The sequence below is a fragment of the Suncus etruscus genome, chromosome 19 (genome assembly GCF_024139225.1).
Source record: "Suncus etruscus isolate mSunEtr1 chromosome 19, mSunEtr1.pri.cur, whole genome shotgun sequence".
Taxonomy (NCBI): domain Eukaryota; kingdom Metazoa; phylum Chordata; class Mammalia; order Eulipotyphla; family Soricidae; genus Suncus; species Suncus etruscus.
In genome coordinates this window covers 10,734,890-10,758,556 of record NC_064866.1, presented here as the reverse complement: position 1 = coordinate 10,758,556, position 23,667 = coordinate 10,734,890, and the positions used below count along the sequence as shown (strand labels likewise).

At 43.6% G+C, this 23,667-nt stretch overlaps 1 protein-coding gene across 4 annotated transcripts in view; it reads left to right on the top strand.

Annotated features, from left to right (window-relative positions):
- The first annotated feature begins 6,906 nt into the window (after nucleotides 1–6,906).
- Nucleotides 6,907–23,667, top strand: part of MAGI3 (membrane associated guanylate kinase, WW and PDZ domain containing 3) — a 284,200-nt gene continuing 267,439 nt past the window's right edge. For all 4 annotated transcript variants that reach the window (XM_049765665.1, XM_049765664.1, XM_049765662.1 and 1 more), the window contains exon 1: nucleotides 6,907–7,259. In XM_049765665.1, the coding sequence (XP_049621622.1) occupies nucleotides 6,908–7,259 (352 nt within the window). In that variant the 5' untranslated portion in view covers nucleotide 6,907. The remainder of the gene's footprint in view (nucleotides 7,260–23,667) is intronic.

Below are 23,667 nucleotides of genomic sequence, written 5' to 3'. Positions count from 1 at the left end.
CCCTAAAATAATCAAATTCACCTGTCTCATCTGTTCTTGTTAAATCAGGCTTGATATTGTTTGGTTTATTAATATTCTCCAGAGGAAATCACTATTAAGCCAATTGTTAGCTTTAGGAAGCAATGATAGGAAACAATATTTGGGATTGTGCCATTTTTGAGATAGGCTCTTATGTGATTCTTGAAGTGTAGACATTTTCAGAACAGTATTCTACTATAATTAAATCACTGGGGTGGACAGTTTATTTCTAGTATATTTTAAAAACAGAACCTAAGCTTCCTAAATTGGGTGGATTTAATACAAGAATTATAAATGTGATTAACAGTGCTTTTTAGTCACACCACAAATATTACTATTCAGCACAAAGTAAAATAAAAATTTATTGAGTTTCTGCTCCTATGTCAGAGCCCATGTTAATTGCTTGCTCAGCTCAAATAACTCCATTCGATTCTCACTGGGAAATTGAGAAATTTGGGAAAGCACTATTCCTCTCCTCATTTTGTAGAGAAGGAAACAGGTCAGATCAGTTGGTAAGTTGGGATTTACAGTCTGTCTGTAGAACTCAAGTTCCTGTTGCTTTTTTGGTAGTTTATTGTTTTTTTCTTAATCAATGTAACTTAATCTTGCTTGCAGCATAATGTAACTTAGTCTTGGTTGCAGCACTTGGTAAACAATGATTAGGTGCCTACTTTACCACTATTCCCTTTCTCCTCTCAAACAGAACCTGTGTGCGCACGCATGCGTGTGAGCAGTCTAGTTGGGGGACCATTTGGTGCCTGGAATTGAACCAGGCAAAACATGGGTTCAGCCCATTGAGCAATCTCTCCAGCCCAAGAATTTCTATTTTGTTTGGAAGTGACTCGTGAGCAATCTAATAATTCAAGGCAAACACATTTTCATTTTTTCAGCGATTGGTTTGTAGAGTGCATATGGCCATTTGCTGGCCAATAAGAAAAATTCTATTAGGGATGGGAAGTCTAGGAGCAATTATACTCCATAAAAATGAGAGCAATATTACTTTTTCTCCAAACCCTCTATCACATCTTTAGCCTCTTGGCAGTGACATCTGAGGATGAGGTGTCTGGAACTGTGGCAGCTACATTGTAATTGGGATGACAGGCCTGGAATAAAGCAAACATACTTTTATGATGGTAGAGGACAAATACAAAAAGAAAATAGCTCCTTCACATCATGATTGTGCTAATCTAATCTGAGACTTAATCTTATCCTGAGAATATCTAGACTGGAATTTCCTTTTAGGCCCTAATGTGCAGCTTCATGCATGAAACTACTGTTAGGCAGAAGTTTTGTCTCTATGGCCAGAACATCCTAATAGATAAAATCTGGCCAGGAAAAAATTGTTTTTCTGGAGTAGTTGCAAAAATAGAGATATGGAGGTTATCAAGATTTCACACAGGAACCCATTAGATTAGATAAACAGTTCAGGGGAAGAAATACTCCAGTTTTGTCTTCAAGCTGAGTAAATTGAAGCCTCCCACATAATGTCTGGAGCTGGATATTTCCCAGTTTCTTCTCTGTGACTGGCTGAAGAAATTTTCTAGCTTCTGATTGGATGTGGTCATTGGGGTAAACCAGCAGAGATTGGGGGAGGGAGAGAATTGAGATATAAATCCTCCAGCTTGCTCTGTGGGTGATTACATAGGCTGAATGCATCCCTTAATTGAAGGTCACAGGCTCCAGTGTGGCTGTCTTTTCTGGCCTCAACTGTGGTAACCATTCTTTCTGCTTCAACTGATCTAGGTGCTGGTAGCCACAGGGTTTCACGGCTCCTTTGTGCTTTTCTACACCCTAGCCATATCTTTCTAAAGTACCAGACTTCCTGCTAGGCCAAATGTGAACACAATCACAGCAGCAGTCAAGATGCCTTGGTCCAGAAGCCTTAAGAAATGGTTAGTCTGTGGAATTTAAAGGCTTTACCCAGCCTTTAAAGAAGACTGGAGAGGATATACATGCCATGCTCCAAAGGTACAATAAAGTACCTGACCTTGGGTTGAACTTTCCACCCAAGGAAAGGGAATCTAAGAAGACTAGCTAGAAGTGTTGGTCTTTGGGCCAAAGATGGTGAAGATGTGTAAGACAAACATGGAGAAAGAAAGTTGTGGGTCAAACCAGGGAGCAGAGAAAGTTTAGGAACTTCTGAAAAATGACAACTGATCAGACCAAAGATGTCCTTGATTGACTATAGCTTCTCCCTCCAAATCCTTCAGAGAAGTGAACTTGAATCTCAGATGAGACTTGGCCAAGGTCAAACTGCAAGTGGCTTGGCAGAGCTCCAAGCATCAGGACTCACAACTGCTAAGTACTGAGCCAGTTCCTCCTCCCACTTCTACTCGAACCTCCCAACCTCTTCTAGGAAATCTGCTCATCAAGCTTTCTGCCTAGAAGGCAGTCTCCTTGAAAGAACCACCTCAGTTTAGTTTCCTTCATTGGAATGTGGTTGGGGAGGAGGGGAGGAGAGGGCTCAAAGGAGAGGAAAGGAAGAAGAGAGGAATAAGAACGAGGAGTGAGAAAGGGAGGGAGAAAGAGAGAGATTTAGCCTTCCAGAAAGAAGTCATTTCAAAACCAATCAGAGAGAGAGAGAGGGGGGGGGGGGGATTAAACCTTCCAGAAAGAAGTCAACTCAAATCAATCAGCCTGAGGAAGAGACAGAGACAGAGACAGAGAGACAGAGAGACAGAGAGCAGAGAGGGATTTAGCCTTCTAGAAAGAAGTCAACTGAAACCAATCAGCCTGAGAGAGAGAGAGAAAGAGAGAGAGAGAGAGAGAGAGAGAGAGAGAGAGAGAGAGAGAGAGAGAGAGAGCAGAGAGGGTTAAACCTTCCAGAAAGAAGTCAACTCAAATCAATCAGCCTGAGGAAGAGACAGAGACAGACAGAGAGACAGAGAGCAGAGAGGGATTTAGCCTTCTAGAAAGAAGTCAACTGAAACCAATCAGCCTGAGAGAGAGAGAGAGAGAGAGAGAGAAAGAGAGAGAGAGAGAGAGAGAGAGAGAGAGAGAGAGCACAGAGAGGGATTTAGCCTTCCAGAAAGAAGTCATCTCAAACCAATCAGCCTGAGAGACAGAGACAGAGACTGAGAGAGCAGAGAGATTTTGCTTTCCAGAAAGTCAACTGAAACCAATCAGCCTGAGAGAGAGAGAGAGAGAGGGATTTAGCCTTCCAGAAAGAAGTCATCTCAAAACCAATCAGAGAGAGAGAGAGAGAGAGAAAGAGAGAGAGAGAGAGAAAGAAAGAGAAGGAGAAAGAGAGAGAGAAAGCAGAGAGGGATTAAGCCTTCCAGAAAGAAGTCAACTCAAATCAATCAGCCTGAGGAAAAGAGACAGAGAGACAAAGAGAGACAGAGAGACCGACAGACCGACAGAGAGAGAGAGCCTGAGAGAGCGCAGAGAGGGATTTAGCCTTCCAGAAAGAAGTCATCTCAAACCAATCAGCCTGAGAGACAGAGATAGAGACTGAGAGAGCAGAGAGAGATTTAGCTTTCCAGAAAGAAGTCAACTGAAACCAATCAGCCTGAGAGAGAGAGAGAGAGAGAGAGAGAGAGAGAGAGAGAGAGAGAGAGAGAGAGGGATTAAACCTTCCAGAAAGAAGTCAACTCAAATCAATCAGCCTGAGGAAGAGAGACAGAGAGACAGAGACAGAGATCACAGAGGGATTTAGCCTTCCAGAAAGAAGTCAACTCAAACCAATCAGCCTCAGAGACAGAGACAGAGACTGAGAGAGCAGAGAGAGATTTAGCTTTCCAGAAAGAAGTCAACTGAAACCAATCAGCCTGAGAGAGAGAGAGAGAGTGAGAGAGAGAGAGAGAGAGAGAGAGAGAGGGATTAAACCTTCCAGAAAGAAGTCAACTCAAATCAATCAGCCTGAGGAAGAGAGACAGAGAGACAGAGACAGAGATCACAGAGGGATTTAGCCTTCCAGAAAGAAGTCAACTCAAACCAATCAGCCTCAGAGACAGAGACAGAGACTGAGAGAGCAGAGAGAGATTTAGCTTTCCAGAAAGAAGTCAACTGAAACCAATCAGCCTGAGAGAGAGAGAGAGTGAGAGAGAGAGAGAGGAGAGAGAGAGAGAGAGAGAGAGAGAGAGAGAGAGAGAGAGAGAGAGAGAGATTTAGCCTTCCAGAAAGAAGTCATCTCAAACCAATTAGGCTGAGAGTTTCCTGATCAGCCTTAAAGGACCAGCTCTCACTCACCTTCCCCTGAGGCAATCTGCATTTTTACCTGAAATGATCTCCCCTTTTGCTAATAAGAACCGCCTCACCCTCTTTCTGACTCTAACCCCCTTACAGGCCCTGCTTGCTAATAGAGGGCAGCGCGTGGCAACTGTGAGCAACTCATGAATAGTTTCAATAAAGCTAATGAGCGCCCTGCTGAAAAATTTGTGCGCACGCGCACACAACACACACACACACACACACACACACACACACACACACACACACACACACACACACACACACACACACACACACAGAGCGTGGTGACTATTTGAAGCCCACACCACCAGGCCACGCCCCTCCCTAGGCCAGGCCACGCCCCCACCACCTCAGCGACCTCTTAGAGCCCAGAGAAGGCGGCCAGGCCCCGCCCACAAACTCCCAGGCCACGCCTCCACCGCCTCAACTCTCTCAGCGCCCAGACTACCAGACCACGCCCACATCCTGGCCACGCCCCGCCGCCTCATTCCTCTCAGCACCCAGAGGTGACTATGCCCCGCCCACAAACAAGCCCCGCCCCTCCCGCGACCAGGCCACGCCCCATCTTCACAGCCCTCACAGAGCTCGGAAGCCAGTCCCCGCCCACCATATTAAGGCCACGCCCTCAAAACGAGACCCCACCCCCACAAACCCCGCACCCACTACCTCAGCTCTCTCAGCCACGCCCACATTCAGACTCCGCCCCACCCGAGACCTGGCCACTCCGCCACCGCTTCAGCCACTCTCAAGGCCGGAGGACGCTCAGGCCACGCCCACATACAAACAGTCCACGCCCCCTCCCGCGGTCAGGCCACGCCCCCACCGCTCTCAGAACCGGAGGCGACTAGCAAGACCACGCCCCGTCCGCGACCAGGCCACGCCCCCAAGCCTTCGCGACCGCTCCATCCTGGCCACGCCCCTTACGCAACCAGGCCACGCCCCACCCTTCAGCTAAGCGAGTTTCTTTTGGCTTCCAGACGCGGAGCGTCCTCCCTGACGCCTGAAACTTCCTTTAACTTTAACTCAAGCCCCCCGAGGCCTCGCCCCCTCCACGCCCACCGCCCAATCGGCGTGGTGCATTCTCGCCGAGAGCCCGCCCCCTCCGCCGCGGGCGACCAATCCCGCGAGGGGGGACTCAAGTCCCCGAGGCCACGCCTCCTACACGCCCACCGCCCAATCGGCATGGTCCGTCCTCGCCGAGAGCCCGCCCCTCCGCCGCGGCAACCAATCCCGCGAGGGGGCGTGGTTTGTAAAGCGCGAGAGAGAAGCTTCCCCCGCCAGAGCCCGCCCAGGGCTTCACGGTGACGGCAGCGCGCCGGGCGCCGCGCGGCGGGAGGAGGAGGAGGAGGGGACTGAGAAGACACGGGCGAGCGGGCGGGGAAGCGGCGGCTGCCGCTTGCGGCGGGTTTGAAAGCGGAGCCAGTTTCCTCCGCGGATCCGCCCGGCGTCGGTGTGCGCGACTCACGCTCCTCGTCTCCTCTGCAGGAACCACCGAACGAACGAAGGAGCGAGCGACCCAGTCAGTCAGTCAGCCAGTCAGTCAGCCAGTCGGCGCCGCTGCAGCTCCCGCGTCGTGCAGGCTCCTTCAGCGGCCAGGCGCTGCCCCTCCCGCCCCGGCCTCGACGCTGCCTTTCCCGCCGGCGCCGCCGTCGGAAGTGGACGCGCCCGGGCGGGCGGGCGGGCGGACGGACGGACGGACCCCCTGAGGCGCCGCGGGGAGGCCGAGGCCGTCAGCTGTCGCCTCAGCTCCTGCGTGGGGAGGCGCCCCCGACCTGAAGGCGCCCCCCGAGGCCGAGTCCAGGCAGCTTTCACCTCAGCTTGTGCTCGGGGGTGATCTTCCCGGGACTTGGGGCGTCCTCTTGAGGCCGATCCCAGTCAGGTTCCCCTCAGCTCTTTCTGGGGCGACCCCGCAGAGCCTCAGAGCCCCCCTGAGGCGACTCCTGAGGCGCCTCCCCTGAGGCTTTCTTGGGGCGTCCCCCTGAAGCTTTTACCCCAGCTCTTCTAGGGGTGACCTGACCCCCCTCCCCGAGGCGACCCCCTGAGGCGGGTTCCAGCTGGTTTTACCTCAGCTCTTTTTCCGGGTGTCCCTCTTGAGGAGGCCCCTGAGGCCGATTCCAGTGGGTGTTCCTTCAGCTCTTGCTTGCTTGGGGTGACTCTCGGGTCTTGGGGAGTCAAGCCCCCTGAGGCGACCCCTGAGGTGTCTGTCTTCTCCCTGAGGCAGATTCCAGCTGTTTTTTTTACCTCAGCTCTTTTTGGGGGGAGGCCCTCACAGAACTCGGGGCGCCCTCTCAGAGCATCCCCCGAGGCCCATCCCAGTCAGGTTTTTACCTCAGCTCTTCACGGAAACTCGGGGCGTCCCCTGAGGCTGATTCCAACCAGCTTTTGCTTGGGGTGACCCTCTCGGGGAGCCCCCCCAAAACCGATCCCAGTTAGCTTTCCCCTCAGCTCTCTTTTTTGGGGTGACTCTCACAGGACTCCCCCTGAGGTGACTTAACCCCTGAGGCCGATCCCAATCAGCATTCGCCTCAGCAGATTTTGCTGGGGGTGGCCCTCAACAGTTTTCGGGGCGACCCCTGAGGCCGATCCCAGTCACCTTTCACCTCCTGTCTTTCTGGGGTGACCCTCACAGGACCCCCGCGGCGGGGGTCCGAGGCCGCCGGCTCGACTCCCGCCCCCCTATGCCTCTGCCGCCGGGATGTCGAAGACGCTGAAGAAGAAGAAGCACTGGCTGAGCAAGGTGCAGGAGTGCGCCGTGTCCTGGAGCGGGGCCCCCGGCGGCGACCTGGGCGCCGAGCTGCTTCGGGGCGGCGCGGAGCACGGCGAGTTCCCGTCCCTGGGGCGGCTCCGCGAGGAAGGCGGCGGCGGCGGTGGGGGTGCAGCCCCGCCGGGCACCTGCTGCGTGGTGGTGGTGGCGGGCAAGGCGCCCAGCCCCGGGGACGTGCTGCTCGAGGTGAACGGGACGCCCGTGAGCGGACTCACCCACCGGGACACTCTGGCTGTCATCCGCCACTTCCGCGAGCCCATCCGTCTCAAGACGGTGAAGCCAGGTAATGCGAACACACCACAAACCAAAAGCAAAACACAAAACAATCTCTGCACACACACCCCACTCATCCTCGGTGGGCGTCCTGGAAGCTGTGTCCACGCTGATCTCAATTCCTGGGGTCCCATGCCAAACCCATTTTATGCACCCTAAGACTGAGCTCTCGGGGGCCAAGCTCCAGCTGCGTCTATCTATCTAGAAGCTGCTTTACCCCCAAACCAGCGTGGCCCGCGGTCCCACTGCTGGAATTTTTCATCCGAAAGAAAAATCAACGTTTTTTTTTTTTTTTGCCTCTGGATTTTTGCAACATAAGGCTCCTTCACGGTTGTAGATATTTCAAATTTTTTTTTCTTATAATGCATTTTTTTTTTTGCATGCACGGAACCTTCAGGTTTTTGCAAGAAAGGGCGCTTGGTGCCAACCAAGGTTGCTACAACCCGGGTTGTTGTACCTGCAAGGGCTGAGCTGAGCTGAGCTGGTTCGGTGTTTCTGGTTCAGTAGCCAACAAACACCCCGGGCCTGACAACCTAACTTACCGGTTCCCCCCCACCCCACTCCACCCCGGTGTCCGGGTCCCCAGGGTGTAGAATAATTAAGATGTGGCAGGTGGCAGGGAGCTGGGAAATGGTTCCCCGGGTAGTTAAAAATGTTAGGTTTTTCCAGGGTTTTGTGGAAGGGGTGGTATGGGTAAAAAGGGGGTCCTTTTCTATTGCCATGCTGTCTTGCTGCAAGTAAGCATGGTATGTGGATGATGGCATATGTGCCCGTGTCAAAGCATTGATCACACTGCGTACTAGCAAGCTGCTAGCTTGCTAGGATGTCGTCGTCCTCCAGTATTTGTTTTGGCCACATTGTTGGTGGTTTTTTGCGTGGCTACAGAGGAAGGTTCTGCTATCAGAGATTTTTTTTGGTAGGAGAGAAAAATCACGATCACAGTTATTAGAAATAATTTTTTTTTTTTTTTTTTTTTTTTGCTGAATGTGCTTTACTGGATTTACAGCCTGTGAAAATACGCTGCTTAATTGTGACTTGGGCTAGAGAAATCAGTTTGTCCTTTCAATGGGAAAATGCTCGAAAATTTGGCAGAAAGAGTTGACGTTTTATCCCTCCCGCGTTTACCTCCTTCATCCCCCTCACTGTTATTCCTTTTGGAAAAGGGAATAGGTCCCCTGGATTAATAGGGGCTGAGGTTGTGGTGCGGTCTACGAATATTGTCATTGTATGTTCATAAAGACATTCACATGTCTGCAACTTTAAACCGATATTTGCTACATCTAATATATTCCACAATCTATATATTTTAAGTGTATGGGTTTATGTGAGGTTTTCTTTTTCACTTTTTACTAAAAGAAAAAAAAACTTGGGCAGACTAAACATTCTTGTTTTGGGGGACATGGTTTTCCGAATTGAAAGATTCTTCACTCAAACTTTTGGGACCTTAAGTGAATGAAGAAGAGAAGATTTTAGGGTTGTCATTCTGTTAGGCAGGTCTGGTATATAATGTGAAAAATGCCATCTCTACCTTCTTCCTGGTCTCAGAGCTCAAACCCCAGGAGTAAGGGAGTAATGAGGACACCTGCACCATTGTTTTGTTTTGATTAGTTGGGGCACAGATGAATATGATTTAAAAAAAATAGCTTAAAAGCAGCAATATTGGCGAAGCATATAGTCTCAAGAGATAACTGGAGAGCTGTATTTTTAATTCATCTTAGTTTGGACTGCATATTGTCATTTTCTCAATTTTTGATTCAGGTCTAATTATAGTGTATTCAGCAATAGTCATAAACTGTGTTGACTAAACATCTGCCAGGATTTAGTTGGAATTTTTATAACAATAAAATGTTGCTCTTCAGAGTTGCAGGCACTAGCCTATTTTTAAATGTTTTGTCAAAAGAAAGAAGGTACTTTATATTAATGGATTTAGCACATTTGTAATAATAATAAAAGTGTCAGTACTATTCCTAGTAGTCAAAGATATACTTAGTACTTTCTAAAGAATATCACCATGTGATTATTGATTCTAAGAAAGTCGTAATTAAAATGTATCTTTCAAAAACCACTTTTATTAGTTTCTCGATAGTCTCATGTGGAGCATTATCTTAAATAGTTAAAGGATTAAACAACATTTGCTATAGTAGGATTCCTGTAGCTTATGGACAAGACTTCAAATACCAGAAATTAACAGCTTGAAGCAACATCATTCACAGAACTTTGGGTCTGATTAAAAATAGCATAGATGAGGCCCTGGGGCTCCTGAGCACCACTTGAGATGCCCACCCCACTCCCCACCCCTCAAAATCATGCCCTGGGTTTAACTTATGGCATTGAAGAAAGCTGCATAAATGTAATTTTCAGAGAAAACATATCTTAATATTTTTTGTTTGTTCGTTTGGGCCACACCCAGCAGTGCTCAGGGCATATTCCTGGCTTGCACTCAGGGATCATTCCGGGTAGGGCTCAGGGGACCATATGGGGTGCTAGGTAAGCACCCTATCCATTGTTCTATTGCTCCGTCCCCTGCAGATAGAGTTTATGTCATGAAATTAATTCCATAAAAGAAAACAGAATAAGGGGATTGAAAGTGGTACTTGAAGACTCTTATGTGAGCTCTCTCTGAGGGACAGGAGTTTTTCTAGTAACTTATTAAACTGTGTTTCTTATGTGTCATTTAGAGACTAGCATACTGCAGGAGTCAATTTCTCCTGCTAGGAAGGTGGTATTAGCGGGGATGATCTCTGGTGTTTGGGGATGAAAGTGTGAGGTGGAAGAATGAGCAGGCCTCTAAGTTTAAAGGGCTTCCTAGCTGGCACCTTTGCAGCTAATAATAGATACTGAGGAGAGCTCCCCAAAGCCAGCACAGCCAAGGGAAGACTTTGAAGGTTCTTTCTGACAGTACTGTCTTTAAGCTTTGATTTGGGATTTTATGCTTTCTTTTGTTACAGTCTTTAAGGGAGATTTGGAAGTAACTTTAAAACGTAGGGTTCCCAATCCAGGGCTTTTCCAGAGAGATGATGGGAATTTCTTTGTTTTCGCATTGGTATAAGGATTTACGCTTTCCAAAGTCAGCTTAGTGCTTGGCAAACTAGACACCTGTTTGACTCACAAGCCTGTCACTTCTGTCACAGCAAAGAGATAAGTTTTCACCTGAGTGTGCACTTTGTAACTCCCCAGTGGTGAAGGAAGTTGAACTTTGTACTTTTGATGAAATTGTTTTATGATATTCCTGTGACCAGGAATAGTTTCTTTACTCTTTACTTTAGAACGTATTTTAAAATTGGTTTCAGTTCTGATGAATGACACTTGTTCTTATATTCTGCAGTCTTTCCGTGTCTAAAGTTTTATGGAATAGTTGCTTCTTCATATTCTTCTAAACATGTATTTCAGTGGTTATAAATGATAGAGATTTTATTCCAGAGATTATATGTTTTTACAATAAGAAGATAAATGATTGTGTGCTGGGTTATCACGTGTTACTACTATGCACACATTGCCTTCAGCTACCCTAAATCTGGCATCTACGTAAGGATGAAATTCATGAGGAGCTGTGTTGCTGGCTTTTAAAATCAAAACTAATTTGAAGACAGGGCTGTATTGCTTTGTAAGTGGGAGACCCTGGTTTGATTCCTAGCATCACATGGTCCCTGATCACCATGAGGGAGTGGCCCTACCTCTGAGTTCCATGACTCAGATAATTTTGAGATTATGTATGGATATTTATGCTATTGCAAATGTCAAATAATCTTCCCCCTTTCTTCTCTGAAGTTGGATCATGTAAGTTTTTTGTTTGTTTAGGGGGAAATTTAGAACTTTTGGTGATGTCATTTGCCTGGTTGTCATATTTAAAAGAAATGAAGAGTGAGAGAAATTAGAGTTGATTGCCTAGTTTTCCAAGCTGCAATACATTTCTTTTCACTTTTATCTTTTTTTTGGCCACACTAGTAGTGCTCAGGAGTCACTCCTGGCTCTGTGCTGAGGGTCATTCCTGACTGTGTTCAGGGGACCATATGGGATGCCAGGGATTAAACTCTGGTTGGCATCTGCAAGGCAAATGCCTGACCCACTGTGTTCGCATTGACCCCCTGACTTTTATCCTTTAAATAATCAGAGCTAGAGATTAGTTCAGGCAGTCACTTTGTTAGGGGAGATAGCATAAACTTTTGATAAACCTTAATCTTGAAATGTTCCTGATTTCTCTACTTTTGGTAACAACTTTTCCAGGTCTGAAGTTATTCTTAACTTCAGTACAGGTCTTGGCTCTGTCTAGTGCCACCTTCAGTTCATATGAGTAAATGGCTAATAGATGATAGAACTAACAAACTAAACATTTGACCTTTTGTTTTGTTCTGTTTTGTTTTGAGGCCATACTCAATGACTCCTACTCTGCACTCAGAAATCACTCCTGGCAGGCTCAGGGGACCATATGGGATGCCAGGAATCGAAGCCTGGTTCGTCCTGGGTCAGCAGCGTGCAAGCAAATGCCCTACTGCTGTGCTAGCGCTCTGGCCCCTACACATTTTACCTTTTTAATGAATAGATTCTTACTGTTGTTATTTTATATTATTGAGATGAGATATTGTGATTTACAATACTGTTAGTGGTAGGTACGCATACATCATTTCAACACCACATCACCACCAGGTTATCCATCTGTTCTTGTTCACTGTTCACTTGTTCTTGTTCACTTTAAACCCCCTACCCCACAAGCTCCTCATCCTTTGCTGCTTGTTGCTCCCTTATTGTTTTTCTATCCATCCCACATATGAGAGAGGTCATTCTTAACAGATTATTTTAGATTAATTCAGTTCTGTGCTAAAACTGATTTTTACAAAACATGGCTCTCTGTTCCTTGGAACATATATAAGGTTTTCTCAGAAATCATGTCTGTGCTTTATAAAAGTCTTGTTACCAGAGTCACAGTGTCTGTGACTGTTTTTCTTGTTTGTCATTTGTGTAAAGGGGAGGTTCTATTTAATTACCCAGACTTAGAAAGTTAGTGCATAATCTCCTCAGGTGAATAGTCTCAAATAATGTCTTTACTATGTCACTCTGAAGTGCTTTGTATGTTTTGTGAATGCTCAGTGTTTGCAGAACATGTAATGAAATTTTATTGTTTAGAACCATTTTAATATTATCAACCAGTTTCAAACTCTTCTAGTTTCAAATCTTTTATTTTGGGGGGCAAGTATATCTGGCAGTGCTCAGGAATTATTACTGCCAGTGCTGAGAACTAAATGTGTTAGTGCTAGGAATTGAACTCTGAATTGGCCATATATAAGGCAAGCACTTTGCTTACTGTACTTTCTCTGACCCCTCCAAATCAATTTTTGTTTGATTTGACAGGTGTAGTTCGGTGTTGAATACTAGGATTTCTCCTCCTTTAATTAAGTCTTCTTGTTTCTCTTCTGAAAATCTGCAGTATTGTTGTCTTTGCAATATGTAGTTTAGTGGAAGAATGAATGGCCTTGATTTAAAATGGTTAAGGTAAAATTTTTAGTAGCTGTAGGGTTGGTGTTGGGAAGTATTTTTTTTTTGTGGGGGAAGTGAGGCATGTTCATTTCTCTTCTTTTTTTTCCCCTCGCCCCCCATTTCTCTTCTTGAACAAATAGTATTCAGAATATCTGTACCCCCTTTCCCCACCTCTAAGTGCTTATTTTACTTTATAAAGGGAATATAAGAATAAGGAATTATTCTGTCAGAAGCATTTAGTGACATGCCCATATTGAGAACTAGCACTATTAGAATATATAGGATGAGTGGGGCTAGAGAGAGTATAGTAGGTAGAGTGTGTGCTTTGCATGCAGCCAACAGGGTTTGATGTTTCGGCATCCCATATGGCTGTCCCCCCCAACCCCCCGCCCCAGTACTGTCAAGAGTAATTCTAAGTGAGAGCCGGGAGTAATCCCTGAATATTGCTGGGCTTGGCCCCAAATCCAAACCAGACAAACAGAAAAATGAAGATAGAATGACATAGAATGGTCTCTATCATCAGGAAACTTAGTTTAGAAGGGACTTAATGAGTCATTGGACGGGAGCCCCTGTTGGAAGATTTTTTTTACCTTTCTCACTTTTTTCTTGGTACTTAAGTAAACATGACTCTTTGTTTTAGTAGAAATGTTAGTGGAAGCTACACTAATCAGCTATCTAGCATACTGATCTCGACAGTGGTGTGGTGTCTGGGGATGTGACTCAATGATAGAGAGCAGGACTCATGTGAGGCCCTGGCTTTGATCCTCAGCATCGAAGAAAAAAAAGTGGAGTTGCATTTAGAGAGGGTTTGGATTATTTAGTCACCTCAAAAAGACAGCAGCAAAAGCTACACAAAATTATCTGTTGAAAATATAGCAGGAAAGTATGCAAAGTGTAAGGCCTTGCATAATGTAAACTTGATTCCTTCTCTTGTACCATATATGATCCTCTGGGCCCTGCCAGGAGTGATACCTGAGCACAAAGTCAAGAATAGACCTTGAGTTCAGCCAGATTTGGCCCTAACCTTCCCTGTCCCCAAAAGATCTGTTGAAAGCCCATCAGTGTATATTTTCCTTGTAATAAACTGCATCTTCATTTTTTTTTACAATGTATTTTATACATTAGTGTTGCATCATTTGGAGATGTATCCTATTGGCCTTTATTCACTCATGTTAGCACCAGTTGCTAGAGTTTGGCTGAACACAAGATGATGCAGTGTTTGCTTAGATTAGAGAGGTTTTACTGAAAAAGGGAGCAGGAGAGACAATGGGTCGGTCATTTGTCTCGTGATCCTTGTGAACCAGAAGTAAACCCTGAACACAGCCAGGCATATTCCTCTCTCCCCCCCCCCCCAAAAAAAAAAAAGAAAGAAAGAAAAGATGCCATCTTTTAATTGATTATACCAGTTGAGTATGTCTTAGTAGAAGTTAAATGTGTTCATGAGGTAAAAGAAACCCATTTCATTTTTTATCCTGTGTCTTGTTAGGGTCCTGATTTTCAGATTTGGCTGACTGGGAATGGAGTTGAATACTTAAATCACACCATAGAATAATTGGAAATAAATGGAAATAAAGGAAAAAATCATTGTTTAAATGTGTAGGTTTGAACTATTTCCTATAACTTGTTACTACACACATATACACATGCAAACACACCTTAGAACTTCAAATCTTCGTTTCTTCTAGAAATAATGCTAGTAAGGTACTACATGTTATTTTTACCTGCAGTTAGTGCTGAATGCAATGCTGTATTTTTCAGTTAACCCATAATGCAGCTGAAAGATTGCCATTAGTGCCAGGCTCTATGGTTAATAGACTGTCTTAGGTTGCTCTGTAAGCCTAGCCAATTTTATGGAAAAACACTATTTGCTGGTCTAGTAAAAAGGAAACTGGAACATTAGTTTAATCTTCTCTTTAATCTTTTCTTGTCTTTTTTATCATAGTCACACTGCTCTGCCTCCAGTGAAAAGGGTTATCTCCAGCATGTCTCTATTTGCCTCTCTCCAAACGGTTCTGTTCTAAGGTTTAGGAGCATTGTAGTGGCTCCTGGGAATTATTTGTCCTCCACCTGACCCCACCGTGCTTTCTTGCATCCCAGTCTGGCCCTAGAAGTAAGGACTGCATTTTGAGGAATAGAATTTGACTTGTGACCTAAATACTTGAGAAAGGATAGGCATTTAGATAACTCGTAGACTGGTTTTAAAGTTTTTAAGTAGAAATATTGTTTTATAGACTCAGATATAGGATTAGCTTGTTTGTTGAAGACGTGTGTGTGTGTGTGTGTGTGTGTGTGTGTGTGTGTGTTTGAGAGAAAGTGAAAGAGAAAATTGGGAAGAAATTTAGCTTTAAATTTATTAATAATTAACATCTATTCTCCTTAGTTTTTCTTTCCCAATCTTGCATATGCATCGCAAGTAGCGACCAATCTGCTTAAGTAAAAGTTCCTGGCATCTTAGGCTCTACCACTTTTTTTAACTGAAAATTTTAAGCATATAATTACTGTTTAGGGGAGTTTGTGAGTGGCTATCCTGCATCTCATTTTAGTTCCAACTAGAATCACATTGCTGTGAAAAATGAGATTTTACTATACACAATGACATTTAACAGTAATCATTTTGTTGAAGTATAGGTGCTCTGAAGAGAAGAAAGATTTATTAGTCATTTTTATGGGTGCTAGGGCCTCATACACATGGGTCCTGTATTTACCACTGAGCGCCATCTCCAGCCACATTTTCTGAACTTAAACAGGATAAAGCTAAATTGGTTTTGTCTTTTTCTTCTTATAAGCACCTTAAGAAACATCCCTTTGGGGCCTTAGTGATAGCACACATTGGTAGGGTAGGGTGTTTGTCTTGCATGCAGTCTTCCCGGGATGGACCCGAGTTTGATTCCTGGTATCCCATATGATTCCCTGATCCTTCCAGGAGCAAATTCTGAGTGAAGAGTCAGGAGTAACCCCTGAATGCCACTGGCTGTGGCTCAAAAACCAAACCAAAACAAAACAAAATAACAACAACAACAACAAGAAACAAAAAGAAACATTGACTTAAATGAAGTTGTCCTGGAGGGTAGTGATTGCATGTGGAAGCCTTTTTGCAGCCTGTCTTCTGTGAGGGGTAGTTTGGTTCTCAGCAAACTGAATTCACAAGACAGGCTTCTCTGGCAAGTGCAGAAGGTACTGAGGTATATTGAGGCTCAGAGAACATTGTTGATGTACAGATATGGAGCCCAATAACAGCTCATTTAATAATCCCCAGTGATCCCAAGTTTTGTACTTGCTGTACTCACTTTTATTCTCCATGAGCATCTTTCTCAGTTTAAATGGGAATAGGGCTTTGAACCTCCAAGTTCTTACAGAGGCTTACAGTGTCTCATCCTTTTTCCCCCCTGGACTCTGGTAACTGATCTCATGCAGGGGTTTTGATTGGCACTGGGCCCATCACTTTACCAGTTGTGAGGAGAGGGCAATAGCATACCATCATCATTGGCCAAAGCTGGCTTTGTGGTTGACTAGTAGATGAGTAGATCCAGCACAATGAGATTCATGATTCTACCAGAATCCCAGAAGATAAAGGGAGGGGAGCACTTCCAAGGGAAACATTCTACAGGGAATGACCTCTTTTAAAACATTTAATCTCTTCTGCCTTCAAGCCAAAAGTAGTATACAGTTGTCATAAAGCTATCATTAAAAAATTAAAAACTCAATGCTGGCTGTAGACCCAAACCCAATCAAAATGGTTTCACCTAAAATTTGCTTCTTTAAAAGAATTAAGATGGTACTATTACTTTAATGTGTGTAGGATTAAAAAGTACTACTTGTGATTTTTCAGATTTCTTTGATTGCTTTTTATATCAAATAAAATTCTTAGTGTTGCTTGTTCTTAGATGGAATGCTTTGGAGGATCATTTAATTATCCCTGGCATTGAATAAATGGTTATTAGACCAGGTAGTGAGTTTTTTTTTTTTTAACTTGATATCATTATTATACCATCTTGAAGATGAAATTCTAACCCAATTGCTTTCTGAGATATTTTGCCTTTAAAACAATGGTCTTTTTAAATGTAAATTAAGTCTGCATTATTATATTATTACTGAGGGGCCCCTAATAATACCTTTTAACCATGATCTCATAAAAGTTATACATAAAGGGACTACTTCACAGACTCAACTTTCAAACATTAAGTATATAAAATAATTTCTATTTAATTACCAAGAAAGGGTTTTGGCAGACATTGGAGAATAAAATCTACTTTTGTTTTTCCTGCAACTGTGGGGAAACAGAAGCAGCATTAGAGTCGAGATGAACTACTGAAAGAGATTGATTCTCTGAAGATCATTTCACACACAGTGTGTGTGTGTGTGTGTGTGTGTGTGTGTGTGTGTGTGTGTGTGTGTGTAGGATCAAATTCAGGGCCTCATACATGTAAGGCAAGGGCTCTACAAGTGACCTAGATCCTCAGCTTTTTCCATACTGTTTTACTGTTTTGGTTAATGTGTTAACATTAATTTTGGAGTCATAAAGAATATTTTTTAATGGTAACCTTTAGTTTCTGTATGGTACCTTCAGTTCGAATTTTGAGAGTTTTGCCAAATCTTGCCTGGTAGTTGGCAGAATGTTGAATATTGGTTAAAAAGAAAAAGGAAGGGGCTAAAGAGATAGGCACAGTGGTAGGGTGTTTGCCTTGCATGCAGCTGACTTAGGACGGATGGTGGTTCGAATCCTGGCATCCCACATGATCTCCCAAGCCTCCAGGAGTGATTTCTGAGCACAAAACCAGGAGTAACCCCTGAGCGACACTGGGTGTGACCCAGAAACCAAAAAAAAAAAAGGGGGGGATGGGTGGGAAATGTTAAGTTTTTGGTAATACAAATTTGTTCATACACAAACATCCTTGGAGTTGTGATTTATAAGGAAGAGGAAGAATCATAGAAGGGACAATGAGTTTTTATTTAAATTAAAGTTCTCCTTGGGATGTCATTGAACTACAGTTGGAAAAATCACTGCTTTGACTATAGAAGTCTGTTATGATTAGAGCTTTTTAGTATTCCATATATTGATTCATTAAGCCATGCAATTTGAAAAATAATGCATTCCTCCTTAACTCTGCCCACTGAGCCATAGCTTATTTAACCTTGGTAACTTTAGGCAAAGGAATGTTTTGTCAAAACTATTAATTTTAGCTTAAAGATAGTAGCTTCAATACTTAAGTTAGAATGTATATATTAATGAAAATTTTATATCTTTTGAATAGAGCTAGATTTTTCTAGCTATTATCTTCATTTGTACACCTTGCAGTGCTTATGTGACCAGGTGATGCCAGGAATCAAACCCAAGGTTCTTTCATGCAAAGTATATATACTAGTGCCCAGCTCTCATCAGATTGATCTTACAGTGTCCTATTGTTGTTTGTGGGGTTTTTTGGTGGTTATTTTTGGGAGCCACACCCGGTGATTCTTAGGGACCACTCCTGGCCATGTGCTCAGAAATCGCTCCTGGTTTAGGGTCCATATGGGACGCCGGGGGACCGAACCGTGGTCCATCCTTACGCTAGTGCGTGCAAGGCAGATGCCTTATGCCCTGTACCACTGCTCCGGCTCCATGTCCTATTGATGTAGAATGACACTTCAACTTTACTTTGGTGGTAGTTCCAAGTTGACAACTTTGCTGTAAGTCTAATATATTAATTTGAGGAATGTCAATGTTAATATTAATGGCCATTTACTGAATAGCAGTCATATATTAGGGCATTATCTCATTAATCCGTCTCCTTTGATTTCAAGGATGTGTAAGTTAACATAGATGTAGTCCTATAAAAGTGCTATGATTTGTTATTTTCTGTGAGTCAAATATTGCTACCCTCCTTCTTGGCACAAGAATACTGAGATTCAGAAAGATTAACATACCGAAGGTCACATAGGTCACTGAAGATTCACAGTGAAGAGAAATAATATTGAACTCTCCTTCACTTTCCAGTTAGAATATTAGTTCATTATGTCTGACATATCTCTGTCTTACTTCCTTTTTCTCTGTTAAAAGGAAAACCTCCACAATTTGGAATTGTTTGAGTGGGTGTTAAATATAGTAAAATATTGGCTAAGTACTTAAAATAAAAGCTTCATTGCTTGGTTCATTTCTGAACACAGTTTAATTTGTAGAGCTGCACTGCATGGTAATGTCGTTATCCCCGAGAATCACTGATCAAACAGAAAGTTGGCATTAATTGCTTCATTTGTAAAATCATATTTTGTTTTATCTGTAAGATTATTCCCTCTCCCCCAGTAGTTCTGTATGAAAACCTAAATACGCTCAGGATAAATGTTGTGTGAAATGTGAAAAAGGTTTATTTTATGCTGGAAATGGTATTTTACTTGCAGATTTTCTGTCCACTTGCTCTATAATTCACTCACCAATAAGGGGTCAACATACTTGTCTTGAGTCAGGGTGGCCTCAAAAATGTTGTGATGAATGTAGCTTGGAGTTAGTATTTTTGGTTGAAGAATGCAGCTCCTTTTTCTTTTTCTTTATTTTTTTTTAGCATGTGCTTTGTTTGAATAACATTTAGCCAAGCTAGAGAGAATACCTCATTGTACTTTTGTCTCTCCAGGCTTTAAATACAGTACAGGAAGGTGGTTTCCTTGAAGCGACAGCTAAAGCAGGCTGTGGAGTATTGGCTCCTCTTAATCTTTAATTGTTTACCTGGTACTGTTTTTTATTGGAGCTTAAAGTCAGTCATTCCACTGGAAGGAACCAGAGCAATCTTCTAGTGTCCTTGTTTGCTGAGTCAAGCCTTCATTTTGTTCTTTCTTTCTTTCTTTCTTTCTTTCTTTTTTTTGTTTGTGATAGATGACTTGGCTCAGGAGTCAGAGCATGAAGTTGTCAGCAAAGGGCACAAAAACTTACGCTCCATTTGTTGTTTTGGTTTTCACTTAAACATTTGAAGAAATTCTGAAAAAAATTAATCTATCATACATTTTCTCTCTCTCTCTCTTTTTTTTTTTTTTTTTTTTTTTTTTTTGTGGTTTTTGGGTCACACCCGGCAGTGCTCAGGGGTTACTCCTGGCTCCATGCTCAGAAATTGCTCCTGGCAGGCACGGGGGACCATATGGGACGCCGGGATTTGAACCAATGACCTTCTGCATGAAAGGCAAATGCCTTACCTCCATGCTATCTCTAAGGCCCCACATTTTCTATCTCTTTAAGACATTTGCAGGTTTTAAAATTCCATTTTAGGTGCTGACTCAGTCTGTTAGGCCATTACCATGCAGGCCTGTTGTCAGAGGTGGTGAGTGGTCAACCAGAAATGGGTGTGCAGCAAAGAATTTTAATCCTTTTATGCCGTAGGTTTCATGGCCTTTGTAGCCTTATGTAATGGTGTTGATTTCAGTGGTTACAAGTGTTATTTTGTCTAATAGCTGGATATGTTTAAGTATTGCTTTTTTCTGTTTTAGCTTTCCAATCTATTTTAGGGCTGGAGAGATAGTACATGAGGGTCAAGCGCTTACTTTGCACATGGCCAACCCCAGTTTGATCTCTGGCACCATGCATCATACTTTAAGCATTGCCAGAAGTGATCCTGAGCGCAGAGCCAGGAGTAATAGCTCTGGCGGTAGTAGCAATAGTCCCAAAACAAACAACAACAACAAAAAATTTTTTATCAGAGTACTTTAAAAAAATTTTTTTTTAAATCTCCAGAAGATAACAGTTAAAAAGTTGTTGATTGCTGAGTTTTAGCCATTCAATGCTCATTCAGTTTTCTAGCATCCACCCCTTCACCAGTCTTCATTTCCTCCCACCAATTATCAGAACATTTTTTCTTCTCAATACTTTTAGTAAAATTCTCCTGAAGGGGGTCACTCTGGGGATTGCCTAGACAGCACACATTGAAGTTGAACAGAGCTGACCATAGCTGGGAAAATGCTCAGCTGTGTGAGGCCGAACTGAGGGGGACTGTTGCTGTCGTCAGAGCTGCCTGAAGTCTGGGATTGCTTGTCTGGCCACATATATGAGAACTTGATGCCCCATGAGTTGATGAGAGAGAGAGACTGGATGCTGAATGGGGTACCACTGCTTCTGACACTGTCCCTCAACACTTTTCAAAGCTGGCAAGTGGCCACTTCTATGATCTTTGCAAACTGACAGCAATCCAAATCTAAAGGCTAAGGTTTGCTTCACTTCTGCCTATCACCATCGTGGCCTGCTACCTAATGAGGGACTCAGATTTGCATCCCAAGCACTCCCCAGGAGTCTGCAAAGAATCCGTTTTGTTTTCTGTCCTCTGCATTTCAGGAAGACTTGCCATTAGGAGGTGAATGCTGAGGACCAGCTTTTCCGGTCGCAAATTCGACCAAAATACCACATTTGGGTCTTGCTAATTCATTGTCATTTCCAGGGGCTTTCCCTTTTGTAAATGGCCTGTAGTTGGAAGGATACCTTGGTGACTGTTTTTTTTAATGTCTGTAATGACCTTCTTGTTCCAGGTTAGCTTGTGGCAGCCCTACTCCGTGTGTCTGCTGCTAATATATCTGTGTTTCATCTCACTTGATCTTCACCTCCCTTGAAAGCTGCAGGCTTCCAGGGCTGGGAGGACACCTCAGTGGAAGCTGCCTGTTCACAGGCTGTTAGCAGCCTGTGGTTTCTGCCTCAGAAAGGTGAATGGGGCCAGTGCGACTATTTCCTGCAGATTTGAGGATTTGAACTGAGACAAAAGAGGACAGAATTTCCAATTAGGGGTGTGAACTTCAGCTGTGAGGTTTGGCAGGGAGGCACTGCAGTTGGCTGTACTCTTTTGCTAGACTTACATTTTCAGGAATTTTCCAACTTAGTAGTCTAATGAGCAGCCTTTAAATCACATTGCATCAAATGCTAATTACATTCATTAAAGGAAATGTATGCAGTATGCAAGATCAATCATTCTTAATATTCTCAGCTTTATTGAGATTTTGTTGAAAAACTTGTAATAGTTAAAATGTACAATGTGATGAATCAAGATACACATAGATTGTGAGTGATTCCCAAGGTTGAGTTAATGAATATAATCATCACCTCACAATTTACATTTTTTATTGAGAATAACTAAGTTCTGCTTAACAAATTCCAGTTATTAAATATCATAGAATTAGCTATATGCTCGGCCATATTAATATATTGGTCTTCAGACCTTTTCATTTTACATTTTTATAACACCCAGTAGTATTTGAGAACTGATCTTGACTTTTTGCTTTGAGTTGCTCCCTCAGTGCTGGGGTGCTGAGGGAGATCATATAAATTCAGGTCTTGGGCATGCAAAGTGTGTAAGAGCACTCAGCCCTTGTGTTTTCTCTGGTTCCTGGACCTTTTCATTTGATAACTGAGTTTGTGCCCTTTTGTGGCATCTCCTTCCTCCTATATTTGACGTGACCATTCTTCTACTTCTATGAGTTTAACTTTTTCTTTTTAAGATACCATGTCATTTCTTTATAATTGTACTATGTCTTATTATTCTCTACTGTAGAGTGTCTTCAGACTGAAAGTATCTGTATCATGGAAATACCACATAATAGTTTGCTTTTTCTTCTGAGGTGTTTTCATGATTGCCACCCCTGGAGAGACTAGTTTACATTCACCAGCATACCACTGTGGTGGGCTGGGGGAGGGAGTGCCAAGGTGGAAAAGGTGGTGTTAAACTATATAGGCTAAAATTCTGGGAGAAGAAACAAACTGTGAGTCAATAGAAGAAACTTATGGATGATATTGGGCTGAGGGATATTAGCAGAGAGCTGAGGAAGGAAGCACCATTAACTTCTTATCCTAAGGTTCAGAATCATGAAGGTGAAGCTGTATGCTAGAAGTTTGGGTTCAGGATCTGAAGAGATAGAAGTGAGGGAAGGGCTCTTGATTTGCATGTAGTAGACTCCAGTTCGAACCTGGGCACCTGATATGGTTCCAAGTTTGCCAAAAAGAAAGTTTGGTCCAGGGGTTGGAGAGATGGTACAGGGGTTAAGGATCTTGCATTGCATGCTATTGACCTGGGATGGTACCCATCCCCACTACAAGCTATGCCCCCCCCCCAACACTGCTGTATGTGGCCCCAAAACAGAAGTTTAGACTCAGATTTTTCTTTTTTTTTTCTTTTTGGTTTTTGGGTCACACCCGCCAGCGCTCAGGGGTTACTTCTGGTTCTGTGCTCAGAAATCACCCCTGGCAGGCACAGGGGACCATATGGGATGCCGGGATTCTAACCAACGTCCTTCTGCATGAAAGGCAAATGCCTTACTCAGGGGAAACTCCTGGCTCCATGCTCAGAAATTGCTCCTGGCAGTCATGGTGTCCATATGGGACACCAGGATTCGAACTGATGACCTTCTGCATAAAAGGCAAACGCCTTATCTCCATGCTATCTCTCCGGCCCCATTTTTAAAAAGAAATTACTTTATTCAAAGATTACATAGGTGATCATAATTCATACATTTGCTTCCAGATAAGTGGGAGCAAAATTATTAAAAAAGGAAGAAAAATAAGTAAGAGAGAAAATAAAAGGACAGTGACCAGAAAGTTTGTGAAAATTATTTTATCTCCAATGAAGTCATTAAGTCAGTGTCAGAAGGTTTAGAAAGCTTTTGTGGCTAGTTGACCATTCTTTTACTCCATTTGTTTTTGTTTTTGTTTTGGTTTTTTTTTTTGGTCACACCCTGCAGTGCTCTGAGTTTACTCCTGACTCTACGCTCAGAAATTGTTCCTGGCAAGCTCGGGGGACCATATGGAATGCCGGGATTTTTTTTTTTTTTTTTTTTTTTTGTGGTTTTTGGGTCACTCCCGGCAGTGCTCAGGGGTTACTCCTGGCTCCATGCTCAGAAATTGCTCCTGGCAGGCACAGGGGACCATATGGGACGCTGGGATTCGAACCGATGACCTCTTGCATGAAAGGCAAACGCCTTACCTCCATGCTATCTCTCCAGCCCCCAAGGAA